This window comes from Lactuca sativa, chromosome 1 (genome assembly GCF_002870075.4).
Source record: "Lactuca sativa cultivar Salinas chromosome 1, Lsat_Salinas_v11, whole genome shotgun sequence".
NCBI classification, from domain to species: Eukaryota; Viridiplantae; Streptophyta; class Magnoliopsida; order Asterales; family Asteraceae; genus Lactuca; species Lactuca sativa.
The window spans coordinates 43,820,271-43,848,192 of record NC_056623.2 but is presented as its reverse complement, the minus strand read 5'-3'; the positions used below and the strand labels follow the sequence as shown (position 1 = coordinate 43,848,192).

General features: G+C 38.6%; 2 protein-coding genes across 4 annotated transcripts; one reads left to right on the top strand and one right to left on the bottom strand.

The window, feature by feature from the left end:
• The first annotated feature begins 6,489 nt into the window (after window positions 1-6,489).
• LOC111900058 (uncharacterized) lies at window positions 6,490-8,546 on the top strand. The gene is made up of 10 exons (XM_023895938.3): window positions 6,490-6,774; window positions 7,056-7,118; window positions 7,217-7,298; window positions 7,370-7,441; window positions 7,521-7,575; window positions 7,700-7,748; window positions 7,827-7,927; window positions 8,012-8,081; window positions 8,163-8,245; window positions 8,347-8,546. The coding sequence occupies exons 1-10, from the start codon at window positions 6,562-6,564 to the stop codon at window positions 8,375-8,377; spliced, it is 819 nt and encodes a 272-aa protein (XP_023751706.1). The 5' UTR covers window positions 6,490-6,561; the 3' UTR covers window positions 8,378-8,546.
• Window positions 8,547-8,822: 276 nt separating this feature from the next.
• Window positions 8,823-13,055, bottom strand: LOC111900057 (inactive protein kinase SELMODRAFT_444075). Of its 3 annotated transcripts, XM_052770031.1 has the most exons (11): window positions 12,940-13,055; window positions 12,032-12,106; window positions 11,649-11,803; window positions 11,325-11,485; window positions 11,134-11,228; window positions 10,123-11,030; window positions 9,879-10,042; window positions 9,683-9,759; window positions 9,340-9,487; window positions 9,112-9,261; window positions 8,823-9,018 (listed from the first exon to the last, which is right to left on the bottom strand). In XM_052770031.1, the coding sequence occupies exons 3-11, from the start codon at window positions 11,791-11,793 to the stop codon at window positions 8,968-8,970; spliced, it is 1,899 nt and encodes a 632-aa protein (XP_052625991.1). In that variant the 5' UTR covers window positions 11,794-11,803; window positions 12,032-12,106; window positions 12,940-13,055; the 3' UTR covers window positions 8,823-8,967. The 3 variants fall into 3 exon arrangements, with proteins under 3 accessions (XP_052625991.1, XP_052625989.1, XP_052625990.1); XM_052770029.1 differs by lacking the exons at window positions 12,032-12,106; window positions 12,940-13,055 and having other exon boundaries at window positions 11,649-11,958; XM_052770030.1 differs by lacking the exons at window positions 12,032-12,106; window positions 12,940-13,055 and having other exon boundaries at window positions 9,879-10,039; window positions 11,649-11,958.
• Between the last annotated feature and the right edge of the window lie 14,867 nt (window positions 13,056-27,922).

Below are 27,922 nucleotides of genomic sequence, written 5' to 3'. Positions count from 1 at the left end.
GTTTAAACAATAGGCACTACGTCTCATAGTCACCAGGGTTTACACAAAAGGCACTACGTCTCATAATCACCAGGGTTTACACACTAGGCAATATGTCTCATAGTCACCAAATATTTCATCTACCCATGTTCTACCCAACATATTTGTAGATATAAAACACATATATGGTTTAAATTATTAAAAACCTGTATAAAACATTCATTCCACACCCATCTCAAATCAAAAAACAATACATAACACATAGCACATATTTCATAGCAAATACTTCATATTTATGTGTTAGAAGAAAGTAACTATACACTCACTTGATTAGACGATGTTCGGACAACACTACGGCTCTTCGAGTAGTAATTCTTCGGTGAAACCGGAATGTTTTCTCAGAAACCGGACTTCTCGTTGGCAGAGTTTCGAATTGAAACTCTTTCTCTCGAGATCTTTGGAGCTTCGGGACTTGCTACGGGTGCCAGGATGATACCGAGGCTTCGGGGGTGCTTCAAGAGGGCTAGAGAGGGTATCGGGAGTGAGAGAGTGAAAGAATTAGCAACTATGGCTGGATGCCCTTCGATTTCTATTTATAGGGCCATTTTTCTGGATTCATGTCGTGAATCTCAAATATTCACGTCATGAGTTCAGTAGTCATCAGGTGCGTCATCGCAACTTGCGTCTGTCAGGCTCCAGAAGTCATAAATACCGAGTTCACGTCGTAAACACTGTCATGAGTTTAGTAGTCATCAGGTGCGTCATCGCAACTTGCGTCTGTCAGGCTCCAGAAGTCATAAATACTGAGTTCACGTCGTGAACTCTGACACGGTGTCGGGGTTCGCATCCCGAACTTCAGAAATTCATATCTTTCGCATACGGACTCCATTTTCGACGTTCTTTATATGCACTCGTAGGTGAGATTATGCTCCACAACTCTCGTTTAGACTCCGTCGGCTAATTTTGACTTTAATTTTTATTATATTATTTTTAGTAGACCGGGACAGGAAAACTCCATTAGGAATTCACAACTCCTTCATCTGACGTCTGTTTTCGTCTGTCTTTTTACAGTTGGACTACTATCGACGAGATCTTCGATTGTTATTTAGATTTTTTCGGCTAGAAACCACTCGATCTCATATTCGAACTTTGGGCTGCATACCGTTAAGCTGAAACTTAGAAAAAACACAACTTCCTCATACGAAGTCAGATTTGGACGTTCTTTTTATGCACGCTCTCGGTTTAACGTATTATATGACTTTCATTTAGATCGCTAATGCCAAATATCGCTCTAACGTAAATTCACTATTTAAGTCGCGTTGTGTCGTGCCGGTTCTGTCGCGAAACTTCAACATGTCATAGCTTCTTCGTTATAACTCAGATTTCAGCGTTCTTTATATGTACAAAATCCTTGTAAAATATACTACAACTTAGTTAAGATTACTACTTCTAAATAATCTTTCATCAAAAAGTCATTTTTGACATTTATCGTCTCTAAATTGACTAGCCTGGATCTACGGGCGTTACACACTGTGATAATTATTATTTTGGAAACAAATTATGTAATGTTAAATGGTTTTAAGTGTTTTGAAAAAGTTTAAAATTGGCTTGAAATTTTGGGTGTTACACAAAATCATAAGAAAATACGAAACATGGATGGAAGCGTTGCGACATGTCGGGTCCTTCCCTTTTGTACCTAAAGTACCTGAAACCACAAACATAACTGTAAGCACAAAGCTTAGTGAGCCGCCCCAAAATATCATATACATTAAACACATAAATATAACAACACGTGGCTATGTCAGGTCTGTATCAACCCCATATAACAACAAATAGTCATGTTGGGTCCGTATCAACCCCTGGGTTCGCATTAACCCCGAGTCCGTAATGACTCCGAGCCCAAATTGGCTCCATACATAAATCATGCAAACACATCATTCAAAATCGTATGATAGCATACATTCTATTTATACAATACCGTGGGTCGGCCTTGGTGCCTTCGACCCACTTAAGGTGGTAAGAAGACTCACCTCACAAATAGACGACACAAAGTTGAACAGATCTCAGCTCCGAAAATCAGCTCAGTCGGACACCTATTCCATGATAATAACCAAACTTAACTATAATTCAAAATAACAAAAATACCCCTACGTCAAACTTAGCCTAACAAGGTCAAAAGTCAAATTCAACGACCATGGTTGACCCTCCACCTCATGGATATCCTTATCCACGTCGTGGTTTTCAAACGACAAAACAGTCGCAATTTCCCCCAGTCGTCCTGGCGTGGCAACCTAGGCCACGCCATGGGATCTGGATCCAAAACCTCCTAATGAATTAAGTCTATCTTCTAATTCGAAAAGTTAGAAAGTCCATATCTGATCATTTCTAATTTCAGGTCCTAGATCCAAAAAGGTAAAGAAATGACAATGACTTAATCAAGAAGCACTTAATCCCTTAAGTCACAAACTCGTTTGCTCTAGAAGAGCTTATAAAACCAAAACCATTCCAAAGATTGATGTTTATAGATTTGCATGTCCAATGCAAGTCTTGGAATCAAGTTAGGTCAAAATGGGGGGTTTATGACCAAAATCTGTTGCATGGAATAAACCAACCATCAAACTTCGGATCCAAACCATGAACTACTCAAAATGATCCAGAGATTCATAAAGTTGTAACCTTTATGAAATCTATTTATCCCATCAAACAAGATCAAGGATAAATGGGACAAAATACAAGATCGAGCATTTTATAATCAAAAAGCTTGGAACTTGGGGACTTACAAAAGTCTAGAAGATGCACAATAGGATGATGAGAAGAGTTGCTTGCTGAATCCAAGTCTAGAAGTCACCTCTTTCTTCTTTAAATCCCCAAAAAATCACCAAAAAAAGCTTAGAGGGCAACAATGGTGGCTAGGGTTTTCTTGGAGGTTGAGGGTGAGAAACCCTAGCCATCACATTCCCTTAAATATGGCGCAAACTCCGAAATTTAGGGTTTCTCATTAAACAGTTGTCACGCCATGGCTATAGGCTGTCACGATGTGGCGGCCATTTAAAATACGCGACACAAGGATCAACTCCACGTTGTGGGATGCCTTCACCACGACGTGGCACTGCCCAAAATTCCAAAATTCAATAATTTAATTACCACCAAGAATCTGGATGTTACACAATGAAGCACAAGCACAAGCTTGTGAGGCTGCTATTTTTAGTTTCGAAATGGAAGAAAGAAGTTCATATTACAAAAATAATCAAGAATAAAGAACATTTTTCAATGGAGTGTTAAACCAAATGAACCAAGTCAACCAACATCATTTTATACAAAATTTAAAGGGACGAAATGGAAATTTTGAGCCTCTGTGACCTCTTACAAATATAAATATGGATGTAAATTATTCGTCTAGTGAAAATTTTTGACCTCTATAATATGGAGAATTTGACTTTGTTTCCGACTGATGAATTCACCTTTTTCAGATATCGTAAATAACTAAAAAGTTTGGTTTAAATTATTTTTGGAAATCTAAAATTCTAGATCGTGTGTGTGGTGGGATGAGGTATGACTATGGGTGTGGATATAGGATGAGGGTGGGTAGGGTAGTACAAGTGTAGGTGCGGGTATGTGGTGTGGGGGGGTGTTGGTTCATCATCAACTTATAGGCATGGGTGTAAACATTGGAATATAGTAAACATATAAGGGTAGGGATAGGGTGGGTGTAATGGTGGTGTGGGTGGTTAGGGTGGGCATCAACATCAATGTGGGTGCATGGATTTGGACGTAGGATGATGTGGTTAGGGTGAGTGGGTAGGGTGGGTGGGTACAAGTGTGTAGGTGTAGGTGGATATGATATGGGAGAGACGATGACAATTTTTTTGATTTGGCGGATCATGACTAAATAAAGAGGATGTGAAAGAATACTTTTCCCTTTTTAATAAAATATAAAGAATTAAATCTAAGTCGTTTCCATTATCCAAAAATGATCGATTCATTAAAACACGTAATTTAACAGCAACAACAACAACAATGTTACCACAGACTCATACAAATAGAATAAGAGTGATGTAGGATGGTTGGCAGCTGTGACATCTAATTCTCGATTATGCTTTTCCACTCTTTGATTGAGGGGGGGGGGGGGTTATAGTCCAAAGAAAAATAGAATGGTGGAGTGAAGCAGGAAGCCATTAATCGTATTTGATGAAATACTCGGAAATCTATTGAGTTATATTGAGGATGTAGAGCGCCTCTTAAGAAGGCGTCATGGCTCCTCCGACCCATGGGTTGAACGAGTTTTTAGGGTTTTGAGGCTATTTAAGGTGCATTAATTCCAAAGGTTTGTCATTTCTCAACCTCTATTAACCATATATCGAACTTGAAGAGACCCTAGCCTCCCTTTCATGGTTTTGGGCTCCTCATTTCTCCTCTCATCCATATTATTGTGATTTTCTGGCTTTTGAGTTAAGTATTCTTGAAAGATTTGGCATTTAAGCTTGTTAACTAAAGAAATTTGCCCTCATTCGTATTTTAGACCTTGGTATGTCGTAAAGATTCAAGATTTATTGGTTTTAACCTTTAGATATACGAGTATTTGATGTTTTGGTCCACTTTAATGATGTTTTGGTCCTTTTTTGGCTTAATCTATGGTGTTTGGAAAACTCCATGATCTTTGAATAATTTAAGACTTCCTATCTGACCTTTTGGTTGAAGTTTTGGGTGCTTGCATGCCTTCTTTAGCTCCATGCTTGAAAAAAAATGCATCGTTGGACATTTTATGGATTAAGGTTTTAGATCAAGTTTGATTGAGACATCCTAATGGATAAAGTTGGAAAATTTATTGTGACAACCGAGAGGATTCTGTCACTGATCACCGTTCTGAAAGAGTGGAAAAAATAGATGTAATAACTTAATATTGTAATATTTGATTTTGAGATAATAAAAATCAAATGTGTAGTTACATTTATTTTTTAAAATGATTGTTAGGCTCTAAAATAAACGTCCAAAAAGTTGTACCGTTTTCTAAGTTGGTTAACAAATTGGAAAGTACTCGTTAACGTGATCCCAATGATATAAGATTCGTAAAAATCCGACTCCAAAGGAAAGAATTATGGATTTTATAAAAATAACCAACCGCATAAAATTAATTACGTCGAAACGCTACTTAGAGATTAGTTGGGTTTTGACTAAAAGTGTAAAAAAGAGATTCATAGTGCTCCTTAAGATAAAAACTTTAGGAAAAAGAATGTCGAAAACAGGATCCGTATGATAGATATATGATTTTTGTAAAATCATTTATTTTACCCCTGTTATGCAAAAAAATAAAAGTCGAAACTAGCGTAAAACTACCTAAAAGAGAGTTGTTGTACTCCTTGAGATCATCACATAGATATAAAGAGAGCTTAGATCGAAACCCGCACGAAGAAGTTATGATTTTCACAAAATCATTTTGTGCATGTGAGGTGCTCGCCTATGCATGTCGCGCAACTGAAACCAGATTTGAGTAGATTGCAAGTGACGTGGCCAATTGTGGAGTGACACGTGACCTTCTATGGATGGAGCCACAATGATTACACGCAACACTTAATAGCGCGTAATATACACATAAAGATGGGGAAGGCTCACGATGTAGATAATGAATAAATTACTCAAGTATTAGAAACATATATATGAAATAAGTTGAAAATAGATATTAGATAAGAAAAATGAAAAAGGGACGGTGAGAAGGTAAAATTGGTTGGTAGGGACACATAATTCTAATCTTCATGATTCTAATCATCCGTAGTTTCTTATAAGAGGTCATGTCTTTGGTAAGGGCTAATTTTTGCAAATCTAAACTCATGTTATCTTCTTATTTACTTTTTGGCTGAGCTCTCCTCCTCACACTCTCTATTGTGATCGTCTCCACTATCCTAACAACAGGTGTCAAATGTCTTCTATGGACTTGGTAAGCACAAACAATGTAAAGGATGTTAGGCCCTAGACTACGTCAATGCTACTATGCTACATTGATTCTAAGCCTTTATAATTTCCTATCAGACGTTATGTCTTTGGTAAGGAATGATTTTTTCAAATCTAATAACACGTTATCTTCTCACTTCCTTCTTGGTCAATATCTAATCCTCACACCTTCTAATGTAATCGTCTTCACTTTTCTAAAAGCAGCAAATAGATGTCTTATATGGACATACTAAACCACCGTAGTCTTCCATTCCGTAAATTTGTTGATGATCAATGCCACATCCAGTGAATGTCATTCTTTTTAGAGAAATTAAATATTCTTTTACTTTTGTTCCTATAAATCATCTTATATTATTAAATGATTACATGTGTCATATTAATATATTAAAATATCATTAAATAAACATTAAATGTTACATGCCACTATTTAATTGAATAGAAATATATTTATTTATCTTTCTTTTTCTTTTTAACTTTTCTTATGCATACCTCACGTGGAGCGCACGTGATTTAGTTTTGTTTTTTTTTTTTTTTTTTTTTTTTTTTTTTTTTTTTTTTTGTGCGTCCTGATTTCAACGGGAATCAAACTAGGTTTTAGGACGGATTCTCTTCCGATTGGGGTTTCCGGTTCCGACGATGGCAATTCCACATCCTTACGATCCAGTATATTACAGCATTCCGTCCATTCCTCCACTGGAGTATGCCGGTTATGAAGACCCCAACGCCATTAATACACTCTTCGTTTCGGGTCTACCTGACGACATCAAGGCACGTGAGATCCACAATCTCTTCCGCCGTCGACCTGGGTTTGATTATTGCCAACTCAAGTACACGGGCCGCGGCAATCAGGTCTTGTTATGAATCAATTTCGTATAAAATCGTCAAATTATAGGCGTATGCTTTATGTATCGTGAATTTTGGAGGGTATTTCTTGTTTAGTCGCCCTCTTATGAACCAGCACTTCAATTTCGCACCAACGAAAACCACATTAGTGATTGAAATTCTATGTTTATAGTGAGTTGAAATATAAACAGCATCTACAAGACTTGGTGAACTGCAAGAGTAAATTAAAGTAGCCTTGTTGTTGTTCGCTTATTAGAATTTAAGCAGTCTGTTTGACGACTTTGCAGGTTGTTGCATTCGCAACTTTTCTAAACCATCCATCAGCAATGGCGGCTCTTCGTGATCTGAATGTGAGTAATTTCTGCCGCTTAATAGCGCTACTTGATTGACGATCTTCGTAATTTTGAGTTTATAGCTGAAACTGACATGGTTGATTAATGATTATCAGGGTGTTAAGTTCGACCCTCAAACTGGTTCTACTCTGCATATTGAACTTGCAAGATCAAACTCCAGAAGAAAGCGGAAACCAGGTATTCAGTTGTGGAGAGTATTATATAAGAATGAATAATAAACAATGAGTGATGAAGTAGTTAATTTGCAGGCCCTGAAGCTTATGTTGTTATTGATAAGAGATCCATTGCTACTAAGGATGATCAAGATTCTAGTGACGATGGTAATGATCATCGATCTCCCTATAAAGAGAATCATAAGTTATAACAATAACACATGTTAAACTTCCATTGCATCTTCAGGAGATAGTGAAACTGAAGAACCATCTGAAACCGACAAGGATAATGCAGCAAGGAGGTAGACAGCATAAGTTTGCGTTGATTATTAAGCTGATTCCAGTCATTGCAATTCCATACGATTACAAAAATTAAAATAAAATTCAGAATGACTCACTCCTCTTTCTTCTTATGTCAACCAACAGTGATGAGGAGACGACTGGGGATCCTGACAATACTGTAGGTGCAGAAAATGTAAGCTTCTAGCAATTGTTTAAAGTTGCAACTGCTTCTTTCTGTGTTATTGATGTGTTGCTTGATTGTGAGTTACAGGAACAGGCAGAAAATACAGTGGATGGAGCGTGTTCGACTTTGTTTATTGCAAATTTAGGCCCCAATTGCACGGAAGATGAGCTAAAACCTGTTCTTTCCCAGTAAGTATAGCCAGACATTGAGATTTTTAGTTTTGTTAATTTGCAGTTTATGGTGATGACCTTTATTATGCATTTTGGTTATAGGTACCCTGGATTTAACACACTAAAGGTGCGTAACAGAGGTGGAATGCCTGTTGCCTTTGCAGATTATGAGGTATGTCAGTTTATTTTATTTTATTTTTGACTTGTTCAAGCGAGGCCAATGGATTGGTGATTGATTGTTGGGTGTTGGCAGGAGGTGGAGCAAGCTACTGATGTGATGAATGCCCTTCAGGGAAGCACACTACAATCATCTGACCGTGGAGGCATGCATATAGAGTAAGTTTGTGTCTCTATATCTTTATTTTTACAGTTTGGCAAATTTCTAAGTAATAATAGATGGCATGTTTGATTTGATGATTCGATGTCATTGTCTACAGGTATGCAAGATCAAAAATGAGAAAACGGTGAAAGGTGAAACCCTGATCCTGATCTTTAAGTGAATTGGATTCTTGTGGTTGTAGGAGTTGAGGAGAAATGGTAGGTTGGCTGTATGTGTATTTAGTGTATGTATATGCTTGCAATCACCCAGGGTCTCTAACTGTTAACATAATATAAATAATATTTTGTTTTGAGAAAACCTTTTAAGTGTTCTACTCGTGTCTTAATCATATTTTCACAAGACTCAAAAGCTAGATGTAATTTCAAGATACCAAGGCTCTTCTATCATATGCTTTATACTCAAACAAATTCGACTTGTTTGTTTTGATAGTTTTTGTCAAACCAACATGCTTATATGTTTTTTTTTCTAAGTTTTGGTTACAAAACGTCGATAAGAGCCCACCCAAATTTTCATATGATTGTTTAAGGATAAAAGAAAAGCAAAAATAAACATGGTAGTTGGTTAATTTGAGGATTTCAGAAACTGCTTCCAACATTCATTCCATTAAAGAAAGCTATATCTGGAGTGAACTACAAAGTAGCTATTGGAACAAAATGGCCTACTACTCATATGACAGCGCTTGTATTGTTACTACTCCCTGCCTTGAGAGTTGAGTCAGTCACATGTGACTCGATTCCATCATCACGTCCCCCTCCAGCATTCGTAGCACCTTACCACATATAACATTTAAAGTAAACGAATACTCTGATTACAAGTTTACCCTTTTTTTCTTTATGAAGTGATTCGGTTTGGAAGGATTTACCTGTGACATGCGAGGTCGTAAAAGAGGATCCCTTTTGATACATAGACAAGCAGCTTCCAACATGCAACAAACTTCATGTTCTGAGTAACACTTTCCTAACCGAGGGTCAATTAACTTACGAACCACATTATTTTCCAACAACGGACGTGCCTACCAAACATGAAACAAAACATTAACTCACAAGCAAACACTTTTTTACCCCTTAAATTAACCAAAACTCTCTCTCACCCATTCTGTGAGGCATTGTTGTCCCTTAGGCCGGTTAATATCCACTGCTTTTCGCCCAGAAACAAGCTCCAAGAGTACTACACCGAAGGAATATACATCAGCCTTTTCAGTCACCTCCCCACTTTCCGCATACTCTGGAGCTAAATATCTAATGCCAAATATACAATTTTGTTATTCACAATAGCCTAATTCCACAACTAAATGCAATGCTTTCGGGAAGATTTCAAAAATTGAACCAAACTTGCAAATCTTGAGTGAAGGATAGGACCAACTTTGTAAATTATTGTTTCACAAATCACAATATTATGGAAATAGCATAAAGGAAACAAGAAGGCTAGCTTACCCGAACGTTCCAATTACTCTTGTTGCTTCTCCTTTGTCTCCATCAGGCTGCCACCTTGCTAAACCGAAGTCCCCAACCTTACACACAAAACGGTGCTTTTACTTTTAGTCTTTTACCCATACCCATATGATATATAATAGAGGAAGGGGCTGCTTTTGACATTTAGCAAAACTAGCGGGCTAATAAAGTGAAATACCAGAGGTTCAAAATCATGGGTGATGAGGATGTTGTTGGGGCGCACATCACGATGAACAATGCAACCGACTCTGCATTCTTCATGAAGATATCGCAGTCCTCTCGCAGCTCCCACAGCTATTTTTTGGCGCGCACCCCACTCTAATCGACCTTCATGACGTCCTGCTAAATTAATAATTAAACTCCCTTTAAACTTTATACTATATGTACATAAAAGTACCAAAATAAATAAATATATGACTTGCCATAAAGATGAAAATCTAATGATCTGTTGCATATATATTCGTACACAAGCAACCTTCTTCCATCTTCAACACAAAATCCAATCAGCATAACAACATTTCGATGTTGTGCACAGTTGAGTACTTCAACTTCTGAGCAGAATTCTTGATCACCTTGAGAACTTGCAAGCTTGTGTTGTTTCACAGCGACTACTTGTCCATCTGGAAGAACCCCTCTGTGAACCGACCCAAATCCACCTTCTGCTAAGAAATTCGCCTGAGAAAAACCTCCGGTGGCTACCTCCAGCTCAGAATACTTGAACCACCGTGGTGGTTTTCCGACCACCGGAGCTTTGTGTAGACATATTGAGCACAAGGGTGGTGGACCTGAAGGCATGCTTCTTGATAGAGAGATTGCTTCCCTTACACACCCACCAAGAAAGGTTTTATTTTTTGTAATTGATGTAGCTTCATCTGTGTAAGATGAACAGCTTGAGGTCAGGATGTCAATGATCCGTGGTTGAAACCTTAAACTAGACGAAGATGATGATGATATATGATCATCATCGGTTTCAGAGTCTGAACTTGATTCAGTGACATCTTTTTTCTCTTTTTTAGTCAAAGATTCTACGTTTTTTACATGAGCAGAAAATGGTGAAGTGCCTGGATCGGAACTTGAGAACGATGAAGTTCCGGGTTCGGTTGTGGTAAATATCTCGGGACTACTTGTTGGAGTGACAGCTGGGCCTTTAATGGGACCCACTCCCACTGATGACTTTTTGTTTGTTTCTTGTTTTTCAGATGATTTTTCGGTCTCTTTTTTTGGAGATCCGGCTAAATTCAAACGAACGACTTTGGGTTGTGATTTCTTCATTATCACAACATTGCATTGTAATTCTTCCATACATGGCTTTTGTTCATGTTTCAGCTTTCTACAAGTAATGCAAAAAGGTAAGTGAAAGCAAAAAAAAAAAAAAAAAAAAAAAAAAAAGAAGTAATATTGTAAAAATATATATTTGAAAATTGAAATATTACTTGTCCAAAACAACCCAACTAGCATGAAACTTTTTGGCTTCTGCAGCAACTACGCCACATGGGGTTCCAGAAACCACTTTTATCTTCATATTTACCTATTAGAAAAATCGGAAATTAGTTCGTGGTGATCAAGAAGATAATGAAATCACATCAATTGGTGAATCTGGGATAATATCGAAGCTGAACAATACCTTATCTGGATCATACACATCATGAAGCTGAAGAATCATTTGAGAGCAAGAATCAGTAATACTAATATCGACTTTCTGTTCTGGAATTGTTCCTGAATCTGACTTCCGATGAACACTAGCACAATCTCCAGAAAATCTTGGAAAACCCCACAGTTTTCTACCTATGAAAAGGGGAGTAAGATTATGATCAATAATATATATATATATATATATATATATATATATATATATATATATATATATATATATATATATATATATATATATATATATATATATATATATATATATATATATATATATATATATATATATATATATTACCAGAAGTTTGTGAAGGGGTGACCACAAGCAACGTAACGAAATGCCCTGGTTGAACCACGTGAGTCAAAGCCCAAATCAAAGCAGTACTCTTTTGAATTTCTTTCGATGCCTTTACAGCAACAATCACCTTCTCCAGCTTCCCCATGTTGCTTTCTCTACTCAGTGACATAAATGAAAATGCTTTGGAATATGAGATTTCTTTAAAATCTAAAATGTAATACGAGTACTTTATAAGGAAAATTAACAGGTAACCCAATTAATTCGTATTGGGGTGTGTTCGTGACACTCTGCTCCCCACCACAAAGTTTTGATTCTATCATGGAAGGAAGTACAGTACAACCAGACGAATTTTGGGTGTGATGTAACGGTGAGTGTAAGAATACCTCCAAATAACGACCTAATTTCCCCAATAAATCTCCGTGAAAGGCGTTCTACCAATTTGATTGAATATTCCAAACCTGGAAAAGTTTAAGCAAATGAATCCAAAAGTACCATAAATGAAAAACTCTCTAGCAGGAACGTCTCCTATTCGAAGCACATGTGCAACACAAACAAACAATTACAGTGTCTGAAACTTTGGAAGGTATCAAAACGATGAAATTCAGCTGACCTAACTAGTTATTAGCCCAATGCACCAGATCACATCAAAAATTTGTTCTTATGATCCAGAATCCGAATTCTTCTGTTCACACACTGTTACGAAAATAGTTTTACTATCAAATCAATCACCATACGACATGACAACAGAGTTCTACAATTTTTGTGCTTATACCTTTCGCTTTAATAGCGATAAGAAATGACGATTTCATCCATTGATCCACAAAACGTCCACTATTCATCAATAATCACACTCGAAATAACGCTAGCATACTTCAAAAGTCACAGGCATAACGAAAACGATACATTCATGTCGAAGTAAATTTCTGCCGTGCAAAAGTAACAAGGTAGAGAGCGCACTTAGATTTATTAATCATCGAAACAAAATACAACAAATAGTTGAAACGATGGCTCAATGCAACATACGTACAAACAACCAATAATATGATTCATCTAACCACAACAACAGTATCACATTGTTGTTTGCATATCATCTTCAAAACCAGGAAACATGAATAGAAAGAGATTTAAGAATATATATATATATATATATATATATATATATATATATATATATATATATATATATAATGATTGCGTGAGGGTTCCGTGTTGAAAATCGTAAATAGAACATCAAATACTAGAAATCAAAATTTTCAAAAAGCAAAATGTAACAAATGAATATTATCATTACCATCTGTAGCGAAGATTAAATGTGATGAGACTCAAGAATCTGAAGCGAATAGTGTCATTATCTTCTTCGTAAAGCACGTACAAACACAAGCTTGCAGGTGTGAGTTATGACTGTGTGATAACTTGCAGAGGCTCTTTTTTACTGTTTGAGCTCGAAGGAGAAATATTTATGGCGACTGTTGGGTTTACGAAATTGCCCCCGGTTTTGGACAAATCTTCGCATCTGACCTTTTCCATTTAGGCTAATACTTAAGTTGGTTGGAGGCTTAGTTTTATCAAAATAGGTAACTTGTTTTATACGTGGAGCTCGGTCCGGTTAAAACGGGTAACTTTTTAGAATGCGTCACAAGAAGTTAGGCAGGATCATAATATGCATATGCTTGTGTCAAATCCTATAATTGTACGTAAAAATTGCTAATGTCATAATTTCTCATGAACATTCCCCTTCTCATTAATTTCCAATATATACACAATCACAAGAAAATAAAAGAAAACACTGGCAGAATACATGTGGGCCGATAATCAAGTAAATACAAGGTCTAATAATATAATACGTAATACATTAGCGTTCCCACAGTTTGAACACGAAGGTCTGTCTCAAACGTTTAGAATGGACCGAAAGTCAAAAGAAGCCGAATACATGTGGGCCGATAATCAAATAAATACAATACCTAACAATACGAGGGTCGCAAAAACTTAAAGTTTGTCAAAAAAAAAAAAAAAAACTGAACCATTTTAATCAAAAAAAAAATATGATGTAATTTTTAATTTTGATTAACCGAATACATATGATTTAATTATGATTTTTATCTAAAACTAAATTACTATAAACCGAACCGAACCAACAATATTAATAAATGTTTTAATATAATATAATAAATATATTGTATGAACTTACTACGAATTAAAAATTTTAAAAGTAATTACTTGGAATTAAATATAACAAGTAATGTTTTATATATATATATATATATATATATATATATATATATATATATATATATATATATATATATATATATATACTCATTTATTTTTTATAACAATGAACTTTATGTTTTTCAATTTTTATAGAGTTTTTATTTTTATTTTCTGTGTAGTATTAGATCATTATGGTTAACCAATATTATCCATTAACCGACTAAAGTCATTAACTAAAACCAATATTAACCGCTACCCAATGGTTATCAAAATACATTAACCAATTGTAATGGTTATGGTTCGGTTTTCACAAATAACCGAACCAAACCGCCCCAAACATACTCTTAATTTTTAGATGCTTTAAGATTTTTAGTTTTTTCTACTATTATACATGTGACCTATTATGATAAGTTTTGAAGTTACCATCAAATGAAATTCATAACAAAAACCTTTAAATTTTCAATTATTTTATGTTTTTATTTATATAAAAATACATATTTTTATGCATTTATATACTAAAATATTGTTAAATTAAACAATATTATGTACATTTCTTGTTGAATGTTATTTTTTTATATATATGTTTTCTTTTGCCTAATTTATACGGTCTAAAAATTTTTCTTCTAAGAAGCGTAAAAGTGCATATTGACGTTTTTATAAAATGATGAAAACTAACATTCTTAAAAATATTTTTAAATACCTTCACATAACTATTATCAACTATCTCTATAACAAAGTGCAAATCAGTATATTTAAAAGATAAACTAATATTATAATTACAAGACAAAATTGCAAAAAAAATGTTCATGTGGTATGCATTTTTTCTGAAGTTTAGTCAAAATCTCTATTTTTTGGCTTCGTGGTCCTTTTGAAGTAGTTTGGTTGCAGATTTGGTCCCTCGGTAATGTAACGACCATAAAATTTGAGCCAAATTAAAACATTTTATTTCATTCAAAACCATTAAGTTCATACATCTTGTTTTCAAAATAGTTAAACATCAGAGTATCCCCCAAAACCATATCACATAAATCATAAAACATGAGGAGCGGTACGATCACGCTTTTGCCTTGCCACGATCTCCTGAAGTACCTGAAACAATACATTGAACTGTAAGCCCGAAAGCTTAGTGAGTTACCCCCAAAATACCAACCACACATAAACATACTCATAACATATCACAAATAGAACAGCCATGCACATCGGGTCTACTATGTGACTGGTCCGCTCGCACCGGGCCTTCAATCCACCCGGTCCACCCTCTGATTCTAGCCATGTACATCGAGTCTAAAGTGTGTTTGGTCCGCCCACACCGGGCATTCAATCCACCTGGTCCACTTTCTGAGTCTACAGTATGACTGGTCCGCCCGCACTGGGCCTTCAGTCGGCCTGGTCCACTCTTCGAGCCTCGACACGTCTGGTCCGCCCTCTTGGGGCCTTCAGCCTATCCGGACAGCTCACTGGGCCTTCGGAATATCCGGTCCACCCTGGGTATATTGGCCTACAGCACAAAGTAGGACCCGCCTCAAGCCAACCCTCGTCAAACAACCATGTGCACATAAAACAATTTAATCACATAACAAATCCTTAACCAGACAAACAATCTAACAGATCACATATCATATCAACATCCTAACCAGGATTCTAACCTAATCGGTCACTAGCATAACATTACCCTATATACCGGGTACCGACCTTAACCAGGTCACTAACATAACACCATCCTAAATACCAGGATACAGATCTAGCAAAGCAATAACATAACAAACAATACCTGGATTTCCATCCGATAAAGGGTCGGCCTTGGTGGCGTAGACCCCTGTCGATATAGTGAGGATAACTCACTTGCAATAGCCGACTGAAGAGATAAGACCAAGCTGCTCCAACTACCGACACGAACTTCACCACATAACACTACCAAAGAACCAATTCCATAAATACCAGAATTACCAAAATACCCTTGGAAGTCAAACTGGTCAACTCTTGGTCAAAGTCAAAGTCAACCTACCTGGTTGACTCTACTCGCCGAGTCAACCTGTTGACTCGTCGAGTTCTTATACTCAGAAACTCCCATAACACGACTCAACTCGCCGAGTCGCCCCAAGATTCGTCGAGTCCAACGATCTCTGAGTCCCATCCTGTCCAACTCACTAAGTCACCAACCGACTCACTTAATCCAAGGCTTTAACCAAAAGAGGTTGGGGTTCTGCGTCCTGACTCGCCGAGTCCAAGGCAATCTTCAACAAACTCGCCGAGTTGTTCTTCCAACTCGTCGAGTCCATGCACATGTTCATACAACTCGTCGAGTACACCCATGTGACTCGCTGAGTCTCTCCAATTCTCAATCCATTCAGAGGCTTTTCGAGCCATGCAGGGGCTCCAAACCATAAATCCACTCTTCTACAGTCTAACCCTCACATAAAGTTGCAAAATTTACGTGAAACCAAGGAGATATATGCCCAAAACACACTATGGCTAGGGTTAAGGGCTAAGGGGCTTCACCAACAACTCTTAAACAGTTAAGTCTTCTCAACAATTAAGTCTCACACGGAATTAGGGTTTTTCTAGAGCTCTTTGGGGGGATAGGAGGCTAGGAGAAGGACATAAAGTCCTTTAAATAGGGTGCAAACCCTAAGATTGGGATTTTCTCATTCCAGCACCAACTCGTCGAGTCCAGCTTTCGACTCGGCGAGCTGGTCACTTAATTCGCGACCCAAACCCGCTCCGACTCGGCGAGTAAGCGTACCTACTCGTCGAGTCCCTTCTTCGAAATTACACGTTAAACCCTTAAACCATACTTCTGAAATTCGGGATGTTACAGGTAAACTGAAATGACTGTAATACCCTTGGGGTATTTATAATCAATTTTTCTTTCATTTTTTAAATCTAATACTTATTTGTTTATTTAAATAATTTAAAAGAAAGAAGGGCCTCATCTCTCTCTCTCTCTCTCTCTCTCTCTCTCTCTCCACCGTAAAATCTATTTCTCATGAAATCTATTTCTTCTTTCATTCCTTCACCGTATTTAATGGCTTCTCCCCCAACAATTATGTCAACAAACACATTTGAAATTAACAAAAATCGTATAAAACCATAGATGAACAATTGTTCCTCCTAAAAACTCTTTGACTCAAGCAAGAATCACGGATGGAACTACATACCAACCATCATTACTCCACATGTTTGTGTTCTGTGAAGAAACTCAAAAATCCACATCCAAATCGATGATGAAGAAGGAACCGCAAGTCTGAATATGATTTCTCCCATCTCGATCTGAACTAGGTCTGAATTTGGTGGTTTGATTTAGGATTAGGGAGATTGACGCCCCTTACAATAGGTGGGTATCGTTTAGGTATCACCTGTGTTTTCATTACTTTCATCTAGAGAAAATTATAGCTCTTGTTCTTGCATTATGGGCATGCATTGAGTTCACGATGGTTATTCGATTATGTAATAGGCTTTCAAGACTTGTACTTGTGCTTCATTTTGTTTGTAACACTTGGTTCAGGTATAAATCATTTCTTAAATATTTATAATTATTACTGGGAATCAACGATTTGGGGAGCTCCAACTCGTTGTGTTGAGAAGGGTTGTGGCCGCGAGTTTTAATGACCCAACTATGCAATTTGGGGTGTCCCAACTCGACAAGTTGGCGGCTGTGAAGAAATCCCTAATTGTAGGGTTTTGCACCGTATTTAAATACCTTAAACCCCCTTGGTTGGCCTCCTTACCATCCTCCCTTTATCCAGAAAACCCTAAGTTCGTATATCCTTGAAAGTTTGAGTGTGTGAGCTTGTGTAAGCTTGGAAAGTTGATTTTGGTGATTCTTTGGAAGGAGCTTTGAAGTTGGAAGTACGTAGCTTGGAAGGAGAACCTTGGATCCATAAACTCTTCTTCAATAACAGGCTTTTTGAGGTATAAAGTCGACATCTTGTTTTATTATCATCTAGATCTCTTTAATGGAAGTTTTAACATGATTTTGGGATTTTGGTTGGACTAGCCAAGATGTTGAAGGTTCCATGGGTTATTATGTTAGATCTAACCCCTTCATGACTTCTCCTGGCTGAAATGTCACACCCCAAAACCTGAACGGCGGAAACGTTCGAGGGCGGAGGACGTCATGTACAGTATCACAACAATACATAATAGTAAAACAAGCAACAACATCATCCATTGCATTAATAGTATAATTTTATAAAAGTGTGTTCTGTATAGTTTATAAGACACCAAAAATATGAATCAAAATAAGAGATGAGTCTTGAACGTGCTCCGTCTTCTCAAAACCTGGCATCGGTACCTGTCTAGTGATGACCTGAGAATACAAGTTATTTTGAAAGTATAGATCAGCATTAAAGCTGGTGAGTTCATAAGTATTTTAATGTCATTGCTTGTATGAAAGTGTTTGTAGTAAATATTTGTAAATGTTTGTAATTGTTTGTAAATGTTTGTAATTGTTTGTAAATGTTTGTATCTCCTAGAAAATTGTAACACCCAACATTTCTCATGTTCAATGAAGGGCCAAAAGTGTAAATTTAGGAAAGGGACTCGACGAGTAGGTCTGCTTACTCGCCGAGTCGGAGCGGGATTCTGTCGCGGTTTAAGTGGCCAACTCACCGACTCGGCGGCTTGGACTCGACGAGTTGGTGCTGAAGAGAGAAAACCCTAATCCTGGAGGTTGTGCCCTGTATAAAGCACCTTATAACCCACCCTCAGCCTCTTTGTTACCCTTTTGAGATCCAGGAACCCTAAATCGTGACTGAGAGCCCTTAGAAGAAATGGCGCCTTGATAAGTGATTTTGGGTGGAAAGGGGATTGAAGATCAAGAGGTTTGCTGCAAGGAGGGGTGTAGATCCGGGATCTACTTCAGTTGGAGCTTATATTGGAGGTAATACTATGTTGCTTGGACTCTTTTGCATTTAGATCTATTATCATGTGAGATTTGGGGCTTTTTGGTATGATTAAGAGCTATTTCGAGTTAGAGGCTTAGATATGAGGTTGCTACTTCAGATCTAGGCTTGTGATGGTCCATAATGTCATAAAGCTTATGTCTAAGAGTTATTGGTGAAGCCCCTTTATCATAGACCCAAGCCCTATAGTGTTTTGGGCTTATATCTCCTTGGTTTCATGTAAAGTTTGCAACTTTATATGAGGGTTAGGTTGTAGAAGAGTGGACCTATGGATTGAAGCCCCTACATGGCTCGAAAAGCCTCTGTATGGATTGAGAACTGAAGGGACTCGGCGAGTCACATGGGTGTGCTTGACGAGTTGTATGAACATGTGCATCGACTCGGCTAGTTGGAAGAACAACTCGGCAAGTCTGTTGAAGATTGCCTTAGACTCGGCGAGTCTGTTCTTGGACTCGGCGAGCCTGGTCGCAGAACCCGACATTTTTTGGTTAAAGCCTTGGATTAAGTGAGTCTGTTGGTGACTCAGTGAGTCAGACAGGATGAGACTCATAGATCGTTGGACTCGACGAGTCTTAGGGCGACTCGGCAAGTTAAGTTGTGTTATGAGAGTTTTCTGGGAATGGGGACTCGGCGAGTCAACGGGTTGACTCGGCGAGTAGAATCAACCAGGAAGGTTGACTTTGACTGAGGACTTTGACTTTGACCAAGAGTTGACTAGTTTGACTTCCAAGGGTATTTTGGTAATTCTGGTATTTATGGAATTGGTTCTTTGGTAGTGTTTTGTGGTGATGTTCGTGTCGGTGGTCGGAGCAGCTTGGTTTTATCTCTTCAGTCGGCAATTGCAGGTGAGTTATCCTCACTATATCGACAGGGTCTACGGCACCAAGGCCGACCCTTTATTGGATGGAAATCTGGGTATTGTTTGTTATGTTATTGCTTTGCTAGACCTGCATCCTGGTATTTATGATGGTGATATGTTAGTGACCTGATTAAGGTCGGTACCCGGTATTTAGGTTAATGTTATGATAGTGACCTGGTTAAGGTCGGTACCCAGTATATATGGTAATGTTATGCTAGTGACCGGTTAGGTCGGAATCCTGGTTAGGATGTTGATATGCTATGTGATCGGTTAGACTATTTGTCTGGTTAAGGATTTGTTATGTGATTAATTGTTTTTATGTGCACATGGTTGTTTGACGGGGGTTGGGTTGAGGCGGGTCTTGCTTTGTGTTGTAGGCAAACATACCCAGGGCAGACTAGATAATCCGAAGTCCCAGCAAGCGGTCCGGATAGGCTGAAGGCCCCAAGAGGGCGGACCAGACGTGCCAAGGCTCAGAGAGTGGACCAGGCCGACTGAAGGCCCGATATGGGCGGACCAGTCATACTATAGACTCGATGTGCATGGTTGTTATATTTGTGATATGTTATGAGTATGTTTATGTGTGGTTGGTATTTTGGGGGTAACTTGCTAAGCTTTCAAGCTTACAGTTCAGTGTATTGTTTCAGGTACTTTAGGAGATCGTGGAAAGGCGAAGGCGTGATCGTACCACTCCTCATGTTTTATGATCTATGTGATATGGTTATGGGGGATACTCTGAGGTTTAAACTATTTTGAAATCAAGATGTATGAACTTAATGGTTTTTGAATGAAATAAAATGTTTTAAATTGGTTGAAATTTTTGGTCGTTACAAAAATCCTATATTTTCTACTAAAAGTAGCCTTCTACCAAAGCCCGAATGTTCTGTATGTTGTTTGTTTGGAAAAGTGAGTAATTTTCCCAAAGATAGACTATCATTTACAAGAAATATAGTTTACATTACCGTTATGTGAGAAGATCACAATTTGAATGTAATGGGAAAATAATAATGATGTACTTGTAGTATTAGTATATAACTACTACCATTGTACTAACTACCTTAAAACAATTGTTTTAATTAAGGTAAAATGTGGTATAGTTGTAACCATGCTTGATCGACTAGTTAAAACTCGACGCTCTGAGGCATCGAAATGGTATGACATTAGTCACATGTAGGCCTGCAGGTCCCACTGTAGCTAGCAGCAAGGTGTAGGATAGTCAATCTCGTATAGATCTATACACCAACTCACGCTCTCCCTCCAGGAGACTCTGGTTGCAAAACCTGACACAATAATTGATTGCCATGCCATGAGGTAGTGGCTCACATTAATGTTATAGTGTTCTAATGTTTGTATAGTATGTTCTAGTGTTTGTATGTTCTCTCTGTACTAGTGTAGTGTATGCTCTCTTTGTTTCTCATTGATGTGGGCCTCAACGTGGAGGAGCAAGCCCTAACCTTCTTGGATCATTTTGAATAGCTGCGTGTCTAAATCTTTGTGCTTATTATCTATTTTTTCCTAGTTTTGGTTTTGCTTTATGGTTGACTTTTGGGCCTTACTTCCTGTTTAAAACCTCGTTGCTTTGACAGTAAGTCTTCAGTTTTTCTAGAATGAAAGAATATTTTGTTTCCATCTATTCCAATACTTAATTCTTTGTAATATTGTGTATTGATGCCTTGATCCGGTATTCACGTAACTGTGAATCAACGGGTTTGGAAGAGTTACAGTTGGTATTTGTGTGTACAAATCAACACTTGTGATTGTTTTATCTAATCTTAGGTTTCCGCTGCATCAGTTGGTACCAGAGCAAAGTGATTCTGAATCATGCCTCCACGACAAAATCGACAGCACAAGGCACGTATGGAAGAGATCTTTGAGCAGGATGACAACAACCAGTTTGAGGAGCATGTTAGAAGAATTATTGATGAACGTATGGATCATGTTGTTGATTAATTAACTGAGAGGATGACCGCCCTCTTGGACAAGAGAGAACCAGGGCGGCATTCGAAGGGTTCCGTCCTTAATTGAACAAAAGATGAGGGTGAGGAATTCGATGCTAGACCACCGCATAGACGTACACCATGGCATAATGATAGAAGCGATGACAGGAAATGGGAATATGGACTTAAAACAGACATTCCAGAGTTTCATGGAAACCTTCAGGCGGAAGAATTCCTCGATTGGCTTGCAACAATTGATGAAATTCTGGAATTTCGAGGTGTTCCCGACGAGAGGCGGGTTTCGTTGATCGCCACCAGATTACGGGGTCGCATAACAGCATGGTGGCAACAACTGAAGCCCACACGACATCGCATGGGAAAAGAAAAGATTAACATATGGGAGAAGATGAAGAAACACATCCGTGAAATGTTCCTACCGTATAATTACCAACGAATTATATACTAGCAACTACAAAACCTAAAACATGGACTGCGCACAGTGGATGAGTACACTATCGATTTTTACCAGTTGTTAGCAAGAAACGAGATTCAAGAAACCGAAGACCAGTTGGCGGCAAGGTATGTTGTTGGGCTGAAACTCCAAATACAAGAGGTAGTTAACATGTTTGATCGTGTGTCTATTTTAGCAGCCCATCAGAGAGCGCTCATGGTTGAAAGACAATTCCGACGGAGCACAACGAATCAAATCACGAACCCATTCAGCAAAGTGGGACCGACACCAACATGAGCTAACACTTCACGTACAAATCCGGCCCTAGAGAAAAGACCAACCATTCCTACCTACTTAAGGGAAACAACTACCAACAATCTAAAATGTTTTTCGTGTGGTGACCACGATCACCAACAAGCTGATTGTAAAAAGAACGGGAAGAGATTCATGTTCGCAGATGAAGACGAAATGGAAACAGGGGATCAGAACCCTCCCGTATATGATGAGACTGATTACAAGGAAGAAATAGTTGAAGGTGATGAAGGGTTCGCCCTAGTTGTACGAAGATCGTGTCTGACCCCTATGACGTTTGAAGACGATTGGTTGAGGAGTAACATATTCCTATCGACATGCACCATCCTAGGCAAGGTGTGTCGCTTTATTATCGATTCTGGTAGTTGTGAAAATATTGTGTCCGAAGAAGCAATTCAAAAGTTAAACATCCGTACGGAACAACACCTGAAACCTTACAAACTAGCATGGCTCAAACGTGGTAGCGAGGTAACAATTTCAAAACATGCATTGGTTCCTTTTTCTATTGGTGCTAAATATAGTGGTGAGGTCTGGTGTGATGTCGTCAACATGGATGCGTGTCATCTATTGTTTGGTCGACCATGGCAGTTTGACCAGAAATTAAACCATGATGCTCTAGCTAATTCATACAGTTTCATGTTTGAAGGAGTCAAGATTACTCTCGTTCCAACCAGACCAACTACAATGGTTGAAACAAACACCAACACTCCAAACCTATGGTCTATGACACAATTCAATGAAGAGATAAAAGAAACAGATGTTGTTTATGTCCTGTTTGGAAAAGAAGTTAACCAGCCATGTTTAACATCCGATTCCGTTCAGTCACTATTGAGTGAATTTCAGGACGTGTTCCCTGAAGATCTTCTCGATGAGCTTCCCCCACTTTGTGACATCCACCATCATGTAGACCTCGAAGTAGGGGCGGCTCTTCCCCACCGACCACATTATCGCATGAGTCCTCATGAACTTGAAGAACTTAGGCGTCAAGTAGGGAGTTGGTCTCTAAAGGACACATACAGGAAAGCATGAGTCCTGTTGCAGTACCGACATTGTTAACTCCAACAAAAAAGATGGTTTGTGGCGCATGTGTGTGGATAGTCGTGCAATCAACAAAATCATCGTACAATATCGCTTCTCCATTCCTCCCCTCAATGGCTTGTTGGACCGAATTAGTGGTGCTAAAATATTTTCACAATTGGACTTGAAAAGCGGGCATTATCAAATCCGTATGCGGCCAGGGGACGAGTGGAAATTAGCATTCAAAACACATGAGGGGTTGTATGAATGGCTAGTAATGCCATTTGGTTTATCAAATGCGCCAAGCACTTTTATGCATGTCATGAACGAACTTTTGCGACCATTTATTGGGAGGTTTGTTGTTGTTTACTTTGACGACATCCTGATTCATAGTGGTGATCCAGAAACACACCTCCAACACGTAAGGGAGGTATTGAGTGTATTAAGATGCGATCGATTCTATGTGGCGATAAAGAAATGTGTGTTCATGACAACTAAGGTACTATTTTTGGAGTATGTTATCACAGGTGATGGATTACAGGTAGACGACACCAAGATTGAGGAAATCCGACTATGGCCAAGTCCAAAATCGATAACTGAAGTACGAAGTTTCCATGGTCTCGCATCCTTCTACAGGAGGTTCGTCCCGCACTTCAGTGGGATCATAGCCCCCATTACTGATTTCATGAAACATACTACATTTATTTGGTCCAACGAAGCAGAGAAGGCGTTCACAACAATCAAAGAAAAACTCACCACTGCACCAATATTAGTACTACCAGACTTCTCACAACCTTTCGAATTACATACTGACGCGTCAAAAATAGGGATTAGAGCCGTTCTCGGTCAAAATGGGAAGTCTGAGGCATTTTATAGTGAGAAGGTATCTGGTCTTCGTGTCATATATAACACATACGATGTTGAATTTTATGCGGTAGTTCAGGCAATAAAATATTGGCGACACTACCTATTTAATCGTGAGTTCGTCTTTGTACACCGACCATGATTCTGTAACGCCCCGATTCTCAGGTATGGATTTAAATAAAAGGTTCTTTGGTTTTAAGTCTTACTCGACGAGTTGGTTGCCCTACTCGTCGAGTAGCAGCGGGGTGGGACCGCGTGTTTAGTGACCTACTTCTTGAGTCCATGGAGGAACTCGACGAGTAGGACCTGGCAGAGGAAACCCTAAATCTCGAGGTTTTGCACCCTATTTAAGGAGGCCTAAGCCTCCTTTGGCCTTTTTACAATCTGTGAGAGCTCATTAAAACCCTAATTCGTGAGGTACTATTTTTGGTGTGTTTTAAGCCTTGGAAAGAAGGTTGGCTAGGAGGGAAAAGCTTGAAGAGAAAAGGGGTTGAAGCAAGGAAGGTGTGGAAAATAGAACTTACCTCAACTAGCATCATTTGGAGGTATCAAGTTGCAATCTTTACTCCCCTTCTCTTCTAGATCTCTTTGTGGTTGAGTTTTAGGGTTTTATGGATTTTTGGAGTCAATTTAGTGAGCTATGGGCTAGATCTGAAGTTATAACTTCAGATCTAGACCCTTCTCAAGTTCTAGAATCATAACGTTTCTATTTTGGTTGTGGATGAGGCCCTCCTTGTGCATGAAACCCCGTTAAGAGCTTAGATTTGGCATTAAGAGCCTTTTTAGTCATGCATGCATGTAAAGTCTGCAACTTTACGTGAAAAGCATGCCCTAGAAGCTTGGATATGTAATTTGGAGCCATTGCATGGATTAAATAAGTTTGTATGGCTTAAGGACTGAAGGAAATCGCCGAGTCGCATGGTTGACTCAGCGAGTCACATGAAGATGGCCATGAACTCGACGAGTTGGATGAACAACTCGACGAGTCCGATGAAGATTGACATAGACTCGATGAGTTGTAGGAACAACTCGGCGTGTCGGGTGAGTTTTCCCCAAGTTATGAATGCGTGTGTATTCGTCGTGTTGCCAGAAGGAAACTCGACGGGTGGTCTTAGGGTTTCGATCGAAAACTATAAGAACTCGATGAGTCACCCCGGTGACTCGGCGAGTGGGAAAGAACTTCAAGGAACTCGGCGAGTTAAGGTCAACATGGACTGTTGACCTTGACCGAGGACTTTGACTTTGACCAGGGGTTGTCTAGCTTGTTTATGGAGTACCTTGTGAGGTTGAGGGCTTATGAGTATATTCGTACTATGGTAATAGTGTTGGATTAGTGTCTAAGTCCATAACTATTTTGGTATGTACTTGACACGATGGTGCATGGTCCTTTTGGCTTGCCTTCACCAAAGCAACTTGATAGGATGAATTATGGAGAGAAAAGATTAAATATGATTTATTAATATATTATGGGAATAATATATTAAAGGAGAAATCATATTGTTTAATTAATATTAGTCAAGAATTAATAAGAATTAAGTTTGTGACTAAAAGAGATTAATTAAACTTAAGGGACTGGAATTGTAATTATAAGATAATTGCAATTGGGCTATGGATTGCCTTATATTATAAGGTTGGACGAATTCTATGGGGAAACCCATTAGAAATCATCCAAGGCCTTTAAGGAAAGGAGTCCATGGGTTGCTTAGGGCTTAAGCATCCACATTAGGGTTTCCTTGTTAGATAACCCTAATAGCCTCACTATATATAGAACCCTTATGCTCCAAAAACGTGTGAACTAATGGTCTAGGGTTTCCACACGTTTTTGAGAGCCCCCTTCTCTTTTCTTCTTCATCATCTTGCTCTTGGTGTTTGTGAACCATTAGAGGAGTGACATTTGTGACTCTAAGCTTTCTAAAGTCATTACAAGAAGGATTTGGGATTGTTATTGCTACATAACAATCAAGGTATGATCTAAACCCTAATTCATATGTTATATTGATTATCATATTCTAGATCTAGGGTTTATAGTCTTGGATGAATTGCATGTACAATAGAGAAACCTAGATCCAAGCATTAGGGTTTGTACGAGCACATAGGATGTTCTTATAGCTAAAACCCATCAAATAGGTGGTGGAGTCTTTGGCAAGTGATCCGAGATTTGGGATTTATCCACCGAGTCGACATCTGCGAGGCGAGTTATCCTTACTGTATCAAAAGGGTCTAAGGCACCAAGGCCGGCCCTGTAGTTGTTATGATTATTATATGATATATGCGATTATGATCTGATAGATCGAAATCAGGATAGACAGTATGTTATGTTTTGTGATCCTTAGGGATTGGTGTGTTAGTGGCCTGCTGGGCCTTTGCTCTAGTCATGAGAGATTGTTATGATTGATGATCCGTAAGATAAATATATTTGATATCTGTATATGCCAGTATATGTTAGTTATGCGCACATGATTACTTGCTTGTTGGTTGGTTTGAGGCGGTCCTGCTTTGTGCTGAAGGACAACATACCCTATGAGCGGTCCGGGGAGACTGTAGGCCCACGTGGCGTCCCAGTCACGCCAAAGGCTCAGTATAGATTCAGTTTGACTATAGGCACTGTAGGGCGGTCCAGTTAGGCCGATGGCCCAGTATGCATATTGATTGATTGATTGATTATTACTGATATGATATTATCAGTGTGGTATTGGTATTTTGGGGGTAGGTCACTAAGCCCTCGGGCTTAGTTTACAGTTATTGTTTCAGTAACTTAGGGAGATCATGGCAAGGCGAAGGCGTGACCGTACCGCTCCTCATCCTTATGATCTGACTTTTGGGACACTCTGATTGAATAATGATTTGAAAACATTTTTGTAAACAATACTATTGGGGTTTTATTTATGATTGAAAAAGTTTAAATTTGGCGTAAAATTTATGGATGTTACAAGTTGATACCAGAGCCTTGGTTTGAGTGAATTGGAGGAACACTCGTGTGAATCCAGTCTCAAATCAAGGGAATTTTTTAAAAACGATTTTTTTAAAAATGGTTTTCAAGGTAAAGGATGGAGGATGCAGAGGGTACGATCAGTGGGAGCCTGTAAATAAACCCCAAAATACCATACAGTAATTTGATATTATGATATGTTAGCACAACATGCTGGTGCTAGGCTATAGATCTTCAGGAATCGCATTATAGACTTGCCTGATCATATGATGCCTACTAGCCTAGGGTTTCTTGTATATGGAATTGACATCATTACTGTAGTTGTTAGTGTATGCATCACGGTTGTGCGTAATCAAGATCTTATAGCCTGAGAATGTTGGATTCAGTCTTCGGATAGGATTGTGTAACGACCCGTTTCCGGTATGTTAATTAATTTGATTTGGGCTAAGTTTTCAAGAGGGACTCGGCGAGTTCTAGCCTGACTCGCCGAGTCAGGACGCGCATCTTGTGCACGCGGGAGCCGGCGACTCGGCGAGTCCATATCCTGGACTCGGCGAGTCCGTCCGTCTGGGTGAAACCCTAACTCCCCGGGTTTGCTCACTATTTAAACCCCATTATAGCCTCCATCCCGTCACTTTCCCCCTAAGAGCACTGTGAAAAACCCTAAACCTCCCTCTTGTGAGCTTATAAGTGATCTTGTTCCATTTTGTGAAGGGGTGAAGAAGGAGAAGAAGAAGGAAGCAAGGAAACGAGTTCTAGTGCCAAGATCCAAGATCAAGTGTGAACTTAT

Excerpts from the sequence above, each read along its gene's own strand:
- LOC111900058 (XM_023895938.3), top strand. The coding sequence starts at position 6,562 with ATGGCAATTCCACATCCTTACGATCCAGTATATTACAGCATTCCGTCC. Across the intron at positions 7,442-7,520 it reads TCAAGATTCTAGTGACGATG|GAGATAGTGAAACTGAAGAA; the intron begins GTAATGATCATC and ends TTGCATCTTCAG. Across the intron at positions 8,082-8,162 it reads TTGCCTTTGCAGATTATGAG|GAGGTGGAGCAAGCTACTGA; the intron begins GTATGTCAGTTT and ends GGGTGTTGGCAG.
- LOC111900057 (XM_052770029.1), bottom strand. The coding sequence starts at position 11,817 with ATGTCACTGAGTAGAGAAAGCAACATGGGGAAGCTGGAGAAGGTGATT. Across the intron at positions 11,031-11,133 it reads AGTTGGGTTGTTTTGGACAA|AAAGCTGAAACATGAACAAA; the intron begins GTAATATTTCAA and ends CATTACTTGTAG. Across the intron at positions 9,019-9,111 it reads TACGACCTCGCATGTCACAG|GTGCTACGAATGCTGGAGGG; the intron begins GTAAATCCTTCC and ends ATATGTGGTAAG.